General features: G+C 39.6%; 1 protein-coding gene across 2 annotated transcripts in view; it reads right to left on the bottom strand.

The window, feature by feature from the left end:
- LOC127861143 (serine/threonine-protein kinase mTOR-like) overlaps window positions 1-14819 on the bottom strand; it is a 71198-nt gene that overhangs the window by 43486 nt on the left and 12893 nt on the right. For both annotated transcript variants that reach the window (XM_052399523.1, XM_052399514.1), the window contains exons 8-21: window positions 14202-14372; window positions 13613-13725; window positions 13018-13197; window positions 12578-12699; window positions 11972-12142; window positions 11470-11553; window positions 10363-10481; window positions 9880-9976; window positions 9082-9287; window positions 6379-6501; window positions 5516-5599; window positions 4975-5067; window positions 2585-2719; window positions 1573-1711 (exon numbers count right to left, since the gene is read on the bottom strand). In XM_052399523.1, coding sequence (XP_052255483.1) covers window positions 1573-1711; window positions 2585-2719; window positions 4975-5067; window positions 5516-5599; window positions 6379-6501; window positions 9082-9287; window positions 9880-9976; window positions 10363-10481; window positions 11470-11553; window positions 11972-12142; window positions 12578-12699; window positions 13018-13197; window positions 13613-13725; window positions 14202-14372 — 1837 coding nt within the window. The remainder of the gene's footprint in view (window positions 1-1572; window positions 1712-2584; window positions 2720-4974; window positions 5068-5515; window positions 5600-6378; window positions 6502-9081; window positions 9288-9879; window positions 9977-10362; window positions 10482-11469; window positions 11554-11971; window positions 12143-12577; window positions 12700-13017; window positions 13198-13612; window positions 13726-14201; window positions 14373-14819) is intronic.

The following is a 14819-nucleotide window of genomic DNA, read 5'->3' as shown; positions in this document are numbered from 1 at the left end:
CGTAGAAACAAAATGAAAGACGTGCATAATCTCCATATTGCCATCTATCCATGTTTCAAGTTTCATGGAAAAATATACAGAACTTTAAAAGTTATTGCAGGATCCAGAAAAATGTGACAGACAGACTGACTGACAGACAGACTGACTGACCGACTGACAGACGGAGTGCAAACCATAAGTCCCCTCCGGTTTCACCGGTAGGGGACAACAAGGCAGAATATTTAAATAATATTAGAAAATTATTTATATTCCTTACCATTTAATTTCATGTTTTTTCAAAACATGACTTAAAAATTTGCAAACTCTGGATTTCTGTTTTTGATAAAAAAAAGGAAGAGTTTGCGCCTGTCATTTTCCAATCTGTTTGTGTAAAATTCCTGGTTTGGTAAACCAATGAAATCAACTAGAAATAATATGAGTCGCGTTCTGAGAAAACTTGGCATAATGCATGTGCGTTAAAGTTTGTCCCAGATTAGCCTGTGCAATCTGCATAGGCTAATCAGGAACGACACTTTCTGCCTAAATTGGATTTTTGCTAAGAAGAGACTTCATTTAAACGAAAAATGTCATAAAATTGGAAAATGTCGTGCCTGATTTGTCTGTGTGGACTGCACAGGCTAATCTTGGATGACACTTTATGCACATGCATTATGCCCAGTTTTCTCAGAACGCGACTCATATGATATGAATAATAATGCTTTTACAGTAAAACACAAATCTGGGCTTTGTAAGAAATACTTTAACCAACTTTTTAAATTTTCTAGTCATACAAAATTCCAAATATTCCAAAATCCTGTTTGGAAAAAAGAACAACAATTCAATAGGCTCCTGAAATAGTTTAAGCACTTCACACATGATATTTAAGAGCAGGAATTAAATATAATTGCAAATTAACAAATATCAATAATGGACATCTTTCATTTACTTGTACAACTGGTTCAGTTACATGAGCATATCAGAGAAATTATTGAGCCGCCATATTTAGCCGCAAAACAGTGCTTCATGCATGTGTGTAAACTATAATCCCTCATAAGCCTGTGCTGACTGCACAGGCTAATCTGGGATAATAATTTACACACATGCATGAGACAACACTTATCCTATTTATGGTATTTTGCATTAAAAGGAAGTCTGTTTTCAGCAAAAAATTTAGTTAAGGCAGAAAGTGTTGTCCCACCAGATAAGCCTATGCAGACTGCACAGGCTAATCTAGGACAACACATTACGCAAATGCAGAAAGTCTCCTTTTCCCAGGCAAGTAAAATATATATGGGCCGTGCTTAGTGAAAAGGGGGTTTAATGCATGTGCGTAAAGTATCGTCCCAGATTAGCCTGTGCAGTTTGCACAGGCTAATTAGGGACGACACTTTCGGAATAAACAAGATTTTTGCTAAGAAGAGACTTTCTTTTAACAAAAAATATCATTTAAGCGGAAAGAGTTGTCCCGGATAAGGCTGTGCGGACTGCACAGGCTAATCTGGGACGTCACTTTACGCACATGCATTCAACCCCCTTTTCACATAGCACAGCCCATATATTGAATGGCAATCCCATGCCAAGAGAAGACAGTACCATCTACAGCTGCGTCCTGGCTGGTCTTGGGGTCAGACATGCTGAGCACGGTGCCTGCCTCGCCCAGCTGAATGAGGCCTAGGTTGGTCTTGTGTCTGTGAGGGTCCAGGGCCCCTAGAATGCCCAGCACACGCAGCACCTGGGTTACAATGAAGCACAGAATAGCAGCCATCTTTGGATTGCTCAGAGTGTTACAACAACTACTGGTTACCCCTTTACCACTTAGATATATATTTTCACGCATTTCCTAAGAAAGTTACATTTAATTTAAGACCTTTCTTACTAGATTCAAATTTGTAAGGTTTTATATCCAAACCTTAGATAATGATGAGCAGCAAACAGCATAAAACCTGAACAGACTGAGAATTAAGGCTTTTCTGGTTTTATGCTGTTTGCACATAGCCATTCTCACTTTGCTTCTTAGTGGGAAAGGGTAAATATGAAAAACACAGGTGAAACAGAAATGAAACTTATTTGAGCCTCTTTCTGAATATAAGCCTCGTTCTGGAAAATCAGGGCTTAATACATAAGCGTAAAGTGTTGTCATAGATTAGACTATGCAGTGCACACAGGCTGATCAGGGACAACAGTTTTTGCTTTATTGCAATTTTTCATTTCAAGGAGATCAAAAATCCATTGTAGGCGGAAAGTGTTGTCCCAGATTAGCCTGTGCAGTCTGCAAAGGTTAATCATGGATTACACTTTCTGAATTTTTTCATATAAGGATGTCTCTTGTAAACGAAAATCCAGTCTAGGGGGGACTGTTGTTTCTGATAAGCCTGTGTGGACTGCACAGGCTAATATGGGACAACACTTTACACACATGCATTTTGTCCAGTTTTCCCAGAATGCAGCTCAAACTAAAAACATAGCTGTATTAAACATTTATATATCGCCCGATTGATGCAAACAGGTTCCATGTGGCAACTGAATGTTCTGTCACATGGTACCTTTTTGTACAAATGGGGCAATATAAGAAAGCAGCAGCAATCAGACTCAGCAGTGTGCTTACCTCCCGTCTGATGCCTCCTGACTGCTCTGTCTTGAGGAAGTCCAGTAACACCTCCAGTAGTTTGGGGTATTTCTTGTAAGGTTCTACCACATAGCCCGTACTTTCTATCAGCTGGGCCATCGTCCATAGAGACACCTGCAATACAGTGGGCCATAGAGACACCTGCAATATAGTGTCCATATAGACACCTGCAATACAGTGGGCCATAGACACCTGCAATAGTGTCCATAGACACCTGAAATACAGTGCCCATAGAGACACATGCAATAAAGTGTCCATAGAGACACCTGCAATACAGTGGGCCATAGAGACACCTGCAATACAGTGTCCATAGAGACACCTGCAATACAGTGCCCATAGAGACACCTGCAATACAGTGCCCATAGAGACACCTGCAATACAGTGGGCCATAGAGACACCTGCAATACAGTGGGCCATAGAGACACCTGCAATACAGTGGGCCATAGAGACACCTGCAATACACTGTCCATAGAGACACCTGCAATACAGTGTCCATAGAGACACCTGCAATACAGAGCCCATAGAGACACCTGCAATACAGTGGGCCATAGAGACACCTTCAATACACTGTCCATAGAGACACCTGCAATACAGTGTCCATAGAGACACCTGCAATACATTGCCCATAGAGACACCTGCATTGCAGAGGCACATGCAAAAAAGTCTCTTTGCAAACAACCATAAATATACATCTGATATGTTTTACCAACAAATTTCTTGTATAAAAGATAACATTTAATATTTAAAAGACATCATTAAAAAGATTTGGTTATTTCATACTTTGTTTGCAAGATTTAAAGATGCAAAAAGTCCAATATGATTGGTACAGGACCAATGCAAAACAATTGTTTCTATATTTAGTAAGATCATATGATCTATTTAAAGTATTTGGTCAGGGTCACAATGGGGTTGGGTGGTATAGACAGATATGGAATAATAATAAACAGGGAAAGTATTCAAAATGTTGTAGTAAGTTGATGCTTGACAAAACACTTAAATCTATTTAAACTGTCAGGAACGAGACAGAGATATGAAAAGAATACTGCAACACAAATATGAACATCGAAAAACCATTACATGTTAAGTAGATTTTTCAAGAAACCATGAAATAAAAGACTACAGTGAACACCAGTATACAGTAACATACTGTAGATTACCTGAGCCTCCCAGTATACAGTAACATACTGTAGATTACCTCAGCCTCCAGACTACAGTGAACACCAGTATACAGTAACATACTGTAGATTACCTGAGCCTCCAGACTACAGTGTACACCAGTATACAGTAACATACTGTAGATTACCTGAGCCTCCATACACCAGTATACAGTAACATACTGTAGATTACCTGAGCCTCCAGACTACAGTGTACACCAGTATACAGTAACATACTGTAGATTACCTGAGCCTCCAGACTACAGTGTACACCAGTATACAGTAACATACTGTAGATTACCTCAGCCTCCAGACTACAGTGAACACCAGTATACAGTAACATACTGTAGATTACCTGAGCCTCCAGACTACAGTGTACACCAGTATACAGTAACATACTGTAGATTACCTGAGCCTCCAGACTACAGTGTACACCAGTATACAGTAACATACTGTAGATTACCTCAGCCTCCAGACTACAGTGAACACCAGTATACAGTAACATACTGTAGATTACCCGAGCCTCCAGACTACAGTGTACACCAGTATACAGTAACATACTGTAGATTACCTTAGCCTCCAGCTTGGATAACTGGGCTAAATGCATGTGCATAAAGTACATTTCAGACTATCTTGTGCAGTTCACACTTATCAAGGACAACACTTGTGCAGTTCACACTTATCAAGGACGTGTGCAGTTCACACTTATCAAGGACGTGTGCAGTTCACACTTATCAAGGACGACACTTGTGCATTTCACACTTATCAAGGACAACACTTGTGCAGTTCACACTTATCAAGGACGACACTTGTGCAGTTCACACTTATCAAGGACGTGTGCAGTTCACACTTATCAAGAACGTGTGCAGTTCACACTTATCAAGGATGTGTGCAGTTCACACTTATCAAGGGCGACACTTGTGCAGTTCACACTTATCAAGGACGACACTTGTGCAGTTCACACTTATCAAGGATGACACTTGTGCAGTTCACACTTTTCAAGGACGTGTGCAGTTCACACTTATCAAGGATGACACTTTGCTTTAATGGATTTTTTAGTTTATAGTAAATCTCTTCTGAAAATCCACTTTAAGCAGAAAGTGTTGCCCGTGATTATCCTGTGCAGACTGCACAGGCTAATCTGGGGTGACACTTTGTGCACATGCACTGCGCCAAGTTGTCCAAGAACAAGTCTCCTGTTTATATCTCACATACCTCTCTCTTCTGTAGAGCTGAGGAGTCCTGAAGCATGTCCAGGATAATGGGCAGCAACTCATCCATGGACTTCCTCATCTCTATCCCACTCACCTACAACAACAACAAGATAACGATGCAGCAAACATCAGCATTAACAGGTGCATATAATTAAGCAGCAGATTATATAAACATAAACATTAATATGTGTGGTTAAAAAAATACAGTACAAGTCTATACATATACGCACTTGAGTAGTAACAAGGGGTAATGCTGTAAATATGTACACACTTTTTTTCACGCGTTCTTCAAATACATCGTACAGCCTTATGCATATGCTTAGCATTACTTTATAAGATTCTTACCTGGGCCTGGTGTAGTGGATATGATGTCCGCCTAGCGACCCAGGGTTCACAGGTTTGATACCCATTGTGGGAACGTTTCGTAAAACTCCCCCAAAGACCTCAAGTACCGGTTGTACCCAGGAAATTTACTCAAGGGCGCTTCAATAAGCCTGAGGCTTTTGATGCAATCGAGCTAATCTGTTTAAAACTAAACCTACCTGGGCCTGCTCCCCGATGGCAGCCAGGACACTGATGGTCACAGCGGGGTTGGGATCTGGGTCCTTCAGCTTGGGTATCAGAGCCTGCAAAACATAGGTGTTGAACTTTAAAAGTGAATACCATAAAACCTTTATTATTTATCCCTTTATCACTTAGATACATACGCATTTATAGTTCCTAAGAAAGTTAAATATATCTTAAGACCTTTCTTACTTAATTCAAGTTTAACAGGCATCATTTCCAACCCTTAGATACTGATGAGCAAAAAAAAGCACAAAACCTGAACAGACTGCGACTTACTATGGTTATATGCTGTTCACACATACCCATTTTCACTTTGCTTCTAAGTGGGAAAGCTTTATGGAATAACATTTTTTGTGTGGATATGCTGGGATGCCATAATATTAGATTTAAATGCTCAAGTGTATCAACATTTTGTAAACGTTTCCAATATTCTGAGATCACAAAATCAATTACAATAACCTTTCAATACATGTTTATAATATGGCACGGATATTTAGCTACATGTTGATTAAGCTGAAGCTGATATAAGGTATGCAGGATGATTAGATAGATTGGAGCTGCATTCTGGAAAAACTGGGCTTAATGCATGTGCACAAAGTGCCGTCCCAGATTTACATGTGCAGTCTGCACAGGCTAATCAGGGACAACAATTTACACTTTTATAGAATTTTGAGTCCAAATTAAGTCAATATTGCAAACCAACATCCATTTTAGGCTGCCAGTGTTGCCCCTGATTAGACTCTGTCGACTGCTTAGGCTTCTCTTGGACAACACTTTACCCACATGCATTAAGCCACAATTTTCCAAAATGCTGCTGAAGTAAAAAACTGAGTCTCACATTGAGAATGGGGTCCATGTAGGGTCTGACGAGGCGGGCAGCGTTGGCCACCAAGTGACCCAGCATCCTCGCTGCCTGCTCCTTGTTCCTGCCCACACCACTGTGGTCCAGCTCTGTCAGGATCTACAACAAAGTCATAATTGTTTACTTAAAACCTATTTATTCAGCACTGTCAGGATCTACAACACAGTCATAATTGTTTAATTGAAACCTATACATTTATGCTCAATTACATAGAAAGCCTAAGGCTTATTGTAATGCTCTCACAAATAGTTTCTGGGTTGAAACAGTAGTTGATGTCTATGGGGAGATCTAAGAATGCTTCCACAGTGAGGATCAAACACATTACCTCCTGGTCGCTAGGCGGACACCATATTCATTATGCAACAGCAACCTTAACAACACAACAAGAGCTTGTCACAGTAGTGCCAAATCCCCGCCGAAATGTGTTTGCTAGTATGACAACATTAGTTTTAGAGTGTAGAATAATATTTGTAAAACATGGCAGCTGTGTCATCTATTTATATTTCAAGGATCAATTAGTTATATAGTGTTGGAATTATGCTGTAGATTTCTAGTTTTAAGTAAATCCCTTCAGTAGATTTAGAGTTTTGCTCCGGACAAAAATTTACTTTGAAATTAAATAAAGGGAGATAATTTAAAAACTACGGTAGATAGAGTTATGGTTCTGAGTCACTGCACTTCTCCTACTTGCCATCTTTTTATATTTAAAGTTTCAAGTGAATCCCTTCAGTAAATTTAGAGTTATGCTCTGGACAAAAATTTACTTTGAAATTAAATAAAGGGAGATAATTCAAAAACTAGGGTAGATAGAGTTATGGTTCTTAGTCACTGAACTTCTCCTACTTGCCATCTATTTAAATTTACCGTTTCAAGTAAATCCCTTCAGTAGTATTAGAGTTATGCTCCGGACAAAAATTCACTGCACTTCTCCTAGTTGCCATCTGTTTATATTCGTAGTTTAAAGTAAATCCATTGAATAGATTTGGAGTAATGCTCTGGACAAAGTTTCGGACGGACGCACAGACGCACGGACAGACAGGACGGGACCAATTAATATATCCCCTATATTTTTCGGTGGGGATAGCAATAGGACTGCTATGGAGCCTGAACCCAGCAACCTTAACAACACAACAATGGGACTGCTATGGAGCCTGAACCCAGCAACCTTAACAACACAACAATAGGACTGCTATGAAGCCTTAACCCTTTACCACTCAGTTAGGCACTTTGACCTGTTTGTAGTCCCTTAAAAATTCAAATTAAATTTAAGACTTTTCTAACTACAGTAAAACTGCGATAACTCGAGGAAGCACAGGACCGACCTCGATGCTCGAGTAATCGCAGGTTTAGAGTAATCCATGGTATTATTTGTTTTACTGTCTCGGTTGATGATGCTCAATTTCTGACCGCAAACGCTTTATTTACATGTAAGACGGTGCTAGAGAACAAAAGGCTTTGTAGAACTCACTTAAGGTTACAGTATAATAAACAAAACAATAAGGATGATCGTAAATTTTTTTAATTAATTCAACATACACACAAAAAGCATATATAATAACAAATATTCCATCAATATTCAATGTACATCTGTAGTTCCCGGTCTGTGTTAGGCTTTGCTTGAAAGAATCTGCATACTACATCTAGCGCTTCGGTGGCAATTTGCAGTGTTTCTCAAAGGATGACAATTTACAGTGGTTCTCAAACTGCAACTAACTTCACACCTAATCAAGCGTCTTTTGTCTGCTTGATTGCGCTGTTTTCACAACTCGAATATTTTTAGCACCGACCAGACGAGAAAGTGTCCTCGAACAATTGCCAGTTAATTAGGTGTGAAATGCCTTTCCTGGAACGGCACACATCCTCGAGTTATCAAAAATCGCATGTTTGAGTAATTGCGGGTATTTTTATATAGAAATTAAAGGAAAATGCTAGGGACTTTCTTTAATGCTCGAGTAATCGCCAGTTTTCGAGAAATTGCCAGCTCGAGTTATTGCAATTCTACTGTACATTCAAGTTTTAAAGTTTTCATTTCCAACCCAAAGATACTGATGAACAGCAAAATGCATAAAACCTGAACAGACTGCAAGTTACTTACAATCTGTTCCATAATTTTTGCTGGTGGCATATAGCCATTTTCACTTTCCTTCTGTGCCAGAAAAGTTTAATACAAGTAACTTAAATTTTATATATATATCATTAAATTCTTTGTAAAATTAAAATCTACAAAGAATATTATGCGATAAACTGTTAATTTGCTTCAACTTTATTATCACAACTGGTAGAAATTTGCTTACAAATATAACACATCTTGTATTTGCCACTGAACAAGAAGGTATGGTTCATAATTCAAACCCTGACCACAACAGCAACACATATTTACTGGAAATAAAGCAATAATCTAGCACTGTTTGTTGTGACAGCCATGCTCTGTGAAAACCAGACTTAATGCATGAGCATAAAATGTCATCCCAGATTAGCACAGGCTAATCTGGGACAATTTCCTCCTTAAATGGATTTTCTTTAAAAACATACTTTCTTTAAAGAAAATAAAAATGATGATAGCATAAAGTGTCGTCCTTGATTAGCCTGTGCCAACTGCACAGGCTAATCTGGGACAACACTTAATGCACATGCATTAAGCCGTGTTTTCCCAGAGCGCGTCTCAATGAGATCTAGTACCTGTATGAGTTTCTTCCTCAACGAAGGCATCACATAGGCTGGATTCTTACTGCTGAGGCGGCCCAGCATGCAGATTGCGATCTCTCGTATCTCGAACACCTCGTCATTGAGGGCCACAAAGAGGGCACTGAGGTTCTCAGCCTGCGCGAGGTGGTCATCAAACCTCTCATCCAGGGAGCCCAGAACACACAGCCGTATGTCGGGGTCTGAAGATACACATTTGGAATCAAATTATTGATTTGTCATTGCAATTGAAATTTATCGCCACCTACAAGTTAGAGAAACAATCTACCTACAAGTTAGACGGGCAATCCACCTACAAGTTAGATGGGCAATCCACCTACAAGTTAGATGGGCAATCCACCTACAAGTTAGATGGGCAATCCACCTACAAGTTAGACAGGCAATCCACCTACAAGTTAGACAGGCAATTCACCTACAAGTTAGACGGGCAATCGTCATCCAAATAAGAGAGGCAAACTATCTACAAGTATGAGAAACAATCCACCTACAAGTTTGAGAGGCAATCCACTTCCAAATAAGAGAGGCAAACCATTTACAAGTATGAGAAACAATCCACCTACAAGTTGGAGAGGCAATTCAACAAGTACAAGAGGAAGAGAGGCAATCCTGCAAGGAAGAGAGGCAATCCACCTACAATTTAGAATGGCAATCATTATGCTGAGTAACACATTATTTTTATTTATTATCATATTATTTTAAAACATAGATAACCTAATGGATCCAACACTAACATTAGAAATATTGCACATAACAGTGAGATCAATGCCAACTCACCCACGTCTGTGATTCCAACGACCAGCAGTTTATTGAGTACCTCCGCCACTGTATTCATGGCAGCCATGCTTATCTGCCCCTGGTGGGAGGAGAGAAGCTGGAACAAGCCAAAGATTGGACAGATCAGAAACACTTTAATGATAACACACACATACAACATTACAACTTTAGGCTTGAATAAATTGTCATTAAAAGACAGCTCAAATAATTTTAATATTTTGTGTTTAAACAATTTAGAATCGAACAAATATTAAAACAAAAGGTAAAACACAGGTCCACATTGACTAATATGAAACAACCCTTTCTGCCAAATTCACTGAATTTTTGCTAAGAAGGGAATTTTCTTAACAAAAATACCATAAAAGCCGAAAGATTCATACCAGATTAGCCTGTGCATACTGCGTAGGCTAATCTTGGATGACACTTAACACACATGCATTTAGCCCCAATTTACCAGATTGAGGATCAATAACTTCAACTTACGACCAGTAAAGGAGAGAGGAGCCTGGCACACGTCTTCACGGCCTCCGTTCTGATCTCTTTGTGTTCACTGGACAGGTAGTGCTCTGCACAATGTCGCACAAACTGTGTCAGTGAATGACCTGTAGAAAGAATACATGGGAGTCTTGTTTGAGAAAACTGGGCTTAATGCATGTGCGTAAAGTGTTGTCCCAGATTAGCCTGTGCAGTCTGCAAAGGCTCATCAGGGACGACACTTTCGGCCTTAACTGGATTTTCGTGTAGAAGAGACTTCCTTTAAACGAAAAATACCATAAAAGCGGAAAGTGTAGTCCCTGATTAGCCTGTGTGGACTGCACAGGCTAATCTGGGACAACACTTTACGCACATGCATTATGCCCAGTTTTCTCAGACCACAACTCACATCAGTAAGTCATAGGAGCCATGCCCTGGGAAAACAGGGCTTAATGCATGTGCATTGAACATTGTCCCAGATTAGGCAGTCAGTCTGAACAGGCTAATTATGGACGACGCTTTCTGTCTAGACTTGTTTTTTGTTTAAAAGAGACTTCCTTCAAATTTTTTTTTTAACATAAACCAAAAGTGTAGTCCCTTATTAGTTGGTGTAAATGACACGGGCTAATTTGAGATTACACTTTACGCAAATGCATTAAGCACCATTTTTCCAAAATGAGGCTCATATAGAAATACTACAGTTACCAAGCATAGATTTCTGGAGAATGAATTGCACTGTATATCTCACAAGTCGTTTACACAGTGATATCACAACAATACAAGAGGTGTGTTTGTGAAACACAATGCCCCTTACTGCACTTTGAAACCATGTATTTGACCTTTGACCTTGAAGGATGACCTTGACCTTTCAACACTCAAAATGTGGAGCTCCATGAGATACACATGCATGCCAAATATCAAGTTGCTATATTTAATATTGCAAAAGTTATGGCCAATGTTAAAGTTTTCGGACGGACACACAGACAGACAGACAAACGGACTGACAGTTAAACTGCAATATGCCACCCTGCCGGGGGCATACAAAATAATGGGATTAAACATTAACTACTGTTTGAATAAAAAACAATTTGAAATGGTTGATTAAATATACCAAACCTTCAAAATCAAATGTTCCCAGTGTTTTCAGTGCAAGTGTTATGCTGGTGACATCCTGGTTCTCTGCACCCAAGGTGGACACACCTGAAAATTAAAGAAAATTGTGAAGTTTTGACTAAAACTATTAAATTTTGCGTGTTGTCTTTTTGCTCACTAATTGAATACAAATTGAGAATAAAAGTGTTTATAATATTATCTTTCCTTAAGTTCATCTCAAAAAGCTGAATAGGGAGAATAACTTTATAATGCAATTTATATACAAAAAGTTAAAAAAAATGTATTTTAAACTTGAATTGACATGACGGGCAGTCATTTGAGTAAAATATATACTTTTTGAGATTGCAATTTTTGTTCACAAATTTGATCAAAAACAGACACTGATCTACCTTTAAACATTCAGGCCTGACAGGCTTTGCTCCTGGTGCATAAATCTACTGAAAGCACTCCAGCCCTGTTACTCACCAGTAGGGGAGGTGGTGGGCCCTTGAGCCCTGTTACTCACCGGTAGGGGAGGTGGTGGGCGCCGGGCTCTGTGGGGCGCCCGGGTGGCGCAGGGTGCGGCCCATCAGCAGGACAGAGAGAGCCTTGAGCAGCCCGTCCTGGATCTCCTTCTTCAGGGCTGGGATCTGCAGGGCGAGGTCTCTCAGCGCAGCCGTCAGGGCGGGACTCAGACCTGTAGAGAGTTTCTTCGTTCAAAATTGGGGAAATGGGGATTAATGCGTGTGTGAAAAGTGTCGTGCCAGATTGCAGTCACCAAAGGCTTATCAGGGACACCACTTTTGGCTTTTGTGGTAATTTTCATTTTAAGGAAGTCTCTTCTTTGCAAAATTCCATTTTTGGCTGAAAGTGTCAAAAATCCTACCAAAATTGTCCTAAAAAATTGCCAAACTTGTCCAATAAACTCAATAATTGGTTTATACATGTTATTATACAGTGTTGTAATTCTTTAGCACTTTATAATAAAAATTAAAAAAATGCAGTTAAAAACATGCACTCATGAACAATTAAAATAACATTAATTATAATAATTTTAACAATGTTTTATTTTTCATGGTTTACCACACTGGCACAGGCTGTAAAATATAAATATAATAAAAAAATCACTGACCCGTGGACAGCATAGACTCCAACATCTCGTGCACATCCCTGTACATATGGGCTCCCATGGCCTTCGCTAGCATGCTGATACACGTAAACACTGTCGGGTCCACCACAAAGTTCTTGTGTTTCCTGAAAATGCAAACAACGAATTTACTTCTGTAATCAAATCCCTGCCACAAAAGGATCAATTAACTTACATATCTTTGGTTGTTTGATGATAAAAGTGAAACACTTAACATAGCGAGTAAAAAATACTGTATATATTTATCATTATATTTGTTCGCATGAAATTTTGTGCTTAAGAAAAACACTTATGGTGGACAAGCAAAATCGTAGATTTCTGCTAAAATGAAAAAAAGATATTTGCATTGGTCATTTCCAGACGTGTTTGTATTCAATTGTGGATCGTTAAAAAAAATATATATATCCCACGAACGTGGCACTTACTTGGTCTGAGTGTCTTTGGGCGGCAGTGCCAGTTTGACATTCTCCATGATGCGGGGCATGAAGCGCTGTATCTTCTGCTGTACAGACACAGCCAGAAGGCCTATGGCCTGAAAGGCACTCGCCTTCTCCTTACTGGACCGCAGCACACCAAGTAGGAACACCACTGTCTCCTCCAGGTACCTGCAACACAACATGTACTTGAGCTGCGGTCTGGGAAAACGGGGCTTAAAGCATGTGTGTAGTGTCTGCGCAGATAAATCAGGGATGACAATTTCAGCCAATGGGATGTCTGCAGCCTAGTTCTCCAAGAGCGAGACACATTTGTCAAAAGCACACTTATCAGACATTAAATCAGTAAAGATTACAGCACACAAAGCACCCATTCTTTCGATAACACCTCTAGGCTCTTTTTTTTTAACCTGATTTGCCTTGCTATAGAAAAAAACTTCTCATTTTGTGTACTTTGTCAATTTTTATAACCGAAAAGTTGTATTTCTTTAGCCAAATGGGTCACTTTGTAGCCATTGTGTTACTTGAGGAATGGCAGAGTAAGCTTTGATTAAGCAGAGTATTTGAAAGTACAAGCAACACTCACAGTTTGGAGAATACGTCTGGGTTGAAGGCTGCCAGCCTAGGGAACACCACCAGCAGGGTCTGCTGCACGGACACACTCTTACTGCTCTTGTGGCGTAGTACCAGGGCACACACCTGAAACAAGTGGCATGCATCTTAGTGCAGTGAAATCTGTCTGAACAGAACAGCAAAAGAACTAGACCAATCCTTGATGGGATCAGGACCATCCTGCCATTTAAGAGAAGTTTGGTTTATCAATGTTCTAAGTAAATGCCACTAATATGTTTATTATTAGTATAAAATAAGACAGCACAATTATCAAACACATTCATGTATCAAAAGGACATAATTGCTTAAGTCCATATCATATGATTATAAATTTGCAGTCCTTAATTGATTACATTGGCATCGTTAGCCCCGTATATTTGAAAAGCATGGCCAGCTAATTGGTCTACTTATTAAGATTGCGAAATTCTCTCGTAAGTTAAAATTGTTGTACGATCGTTTATGAAACGGCCCCCTGGGCTTTCATTTTCTAACGGATTACAGATGCGTCATAGTGCATATCTGATTGGTTAAGGGTTAAACAAGAAGACGTGGTTGTGTCTGACCTTGTCAAAGTTCTGTGTCATGAGCTCCTTACAGAACCTGCTCTCAAACAGGGTAGGCTTCCTGTGCAGCTGCCTGGACGTGAGGCTGAAACTCATCAGGGGAGACGACTTCTGCTTGAACTGCTGGGCCCCCATCAAAGTACCCTGTGGCTTGTGGCCCCTTGACTGCTCCTGTACATCACACAAACACACTACTGTGAGCCTGACACTTGGAAACCTGACTTAACGTTTTCCTCTCAGAAATAAATTGAAAATGGCTATGTGCAAACAGCATAAAACCAGAACAGCCAGCGAGTAACTTGCTGTCTGTTCAGGTTTTATGCTGTTTGCTGCTCATCAGTATCTAAGGGTTGAAAATGAAGCCTTTAAAACTTAAACCTAGTAAGAAAGATCTTTTACTAAATTCAACTTTCTAAGGAACTACAAATCCTTAAAAATACGCATTTAAGTGGTAAAGGGTTAATGCATATGACTAGTGTCATTCCAGCTTAGCCTGTGTAGTCTGCAGTAACACATGCAGTAAGCACTGTTTTCCTAGCGTCAGACCCAACTGTGAAATGGAAGCATCCAAGAACCATATTCATAGCACAAGCAACTTTGTACATATAACTTTTAGGT

Source organism: Dreissena polymorpha, chromosome 1, assembly GCF_020536995.1.
Source record: "Dreissena polymorpha isolate Duluth1 chromosome 1, UMN_Dpol_1.0, whole genome shotgun sequence".
Taxonomy (NCBI): domain Eukaryota; kingdom Metazoa; phylum Mollusca; class Bivalvia; order Myida; family Dreissenidae; genus Dreissena; species Dreissena polymorpha.
This window is presented reverse-complemented; position numbering and strand designations above follow the sequence as displayed.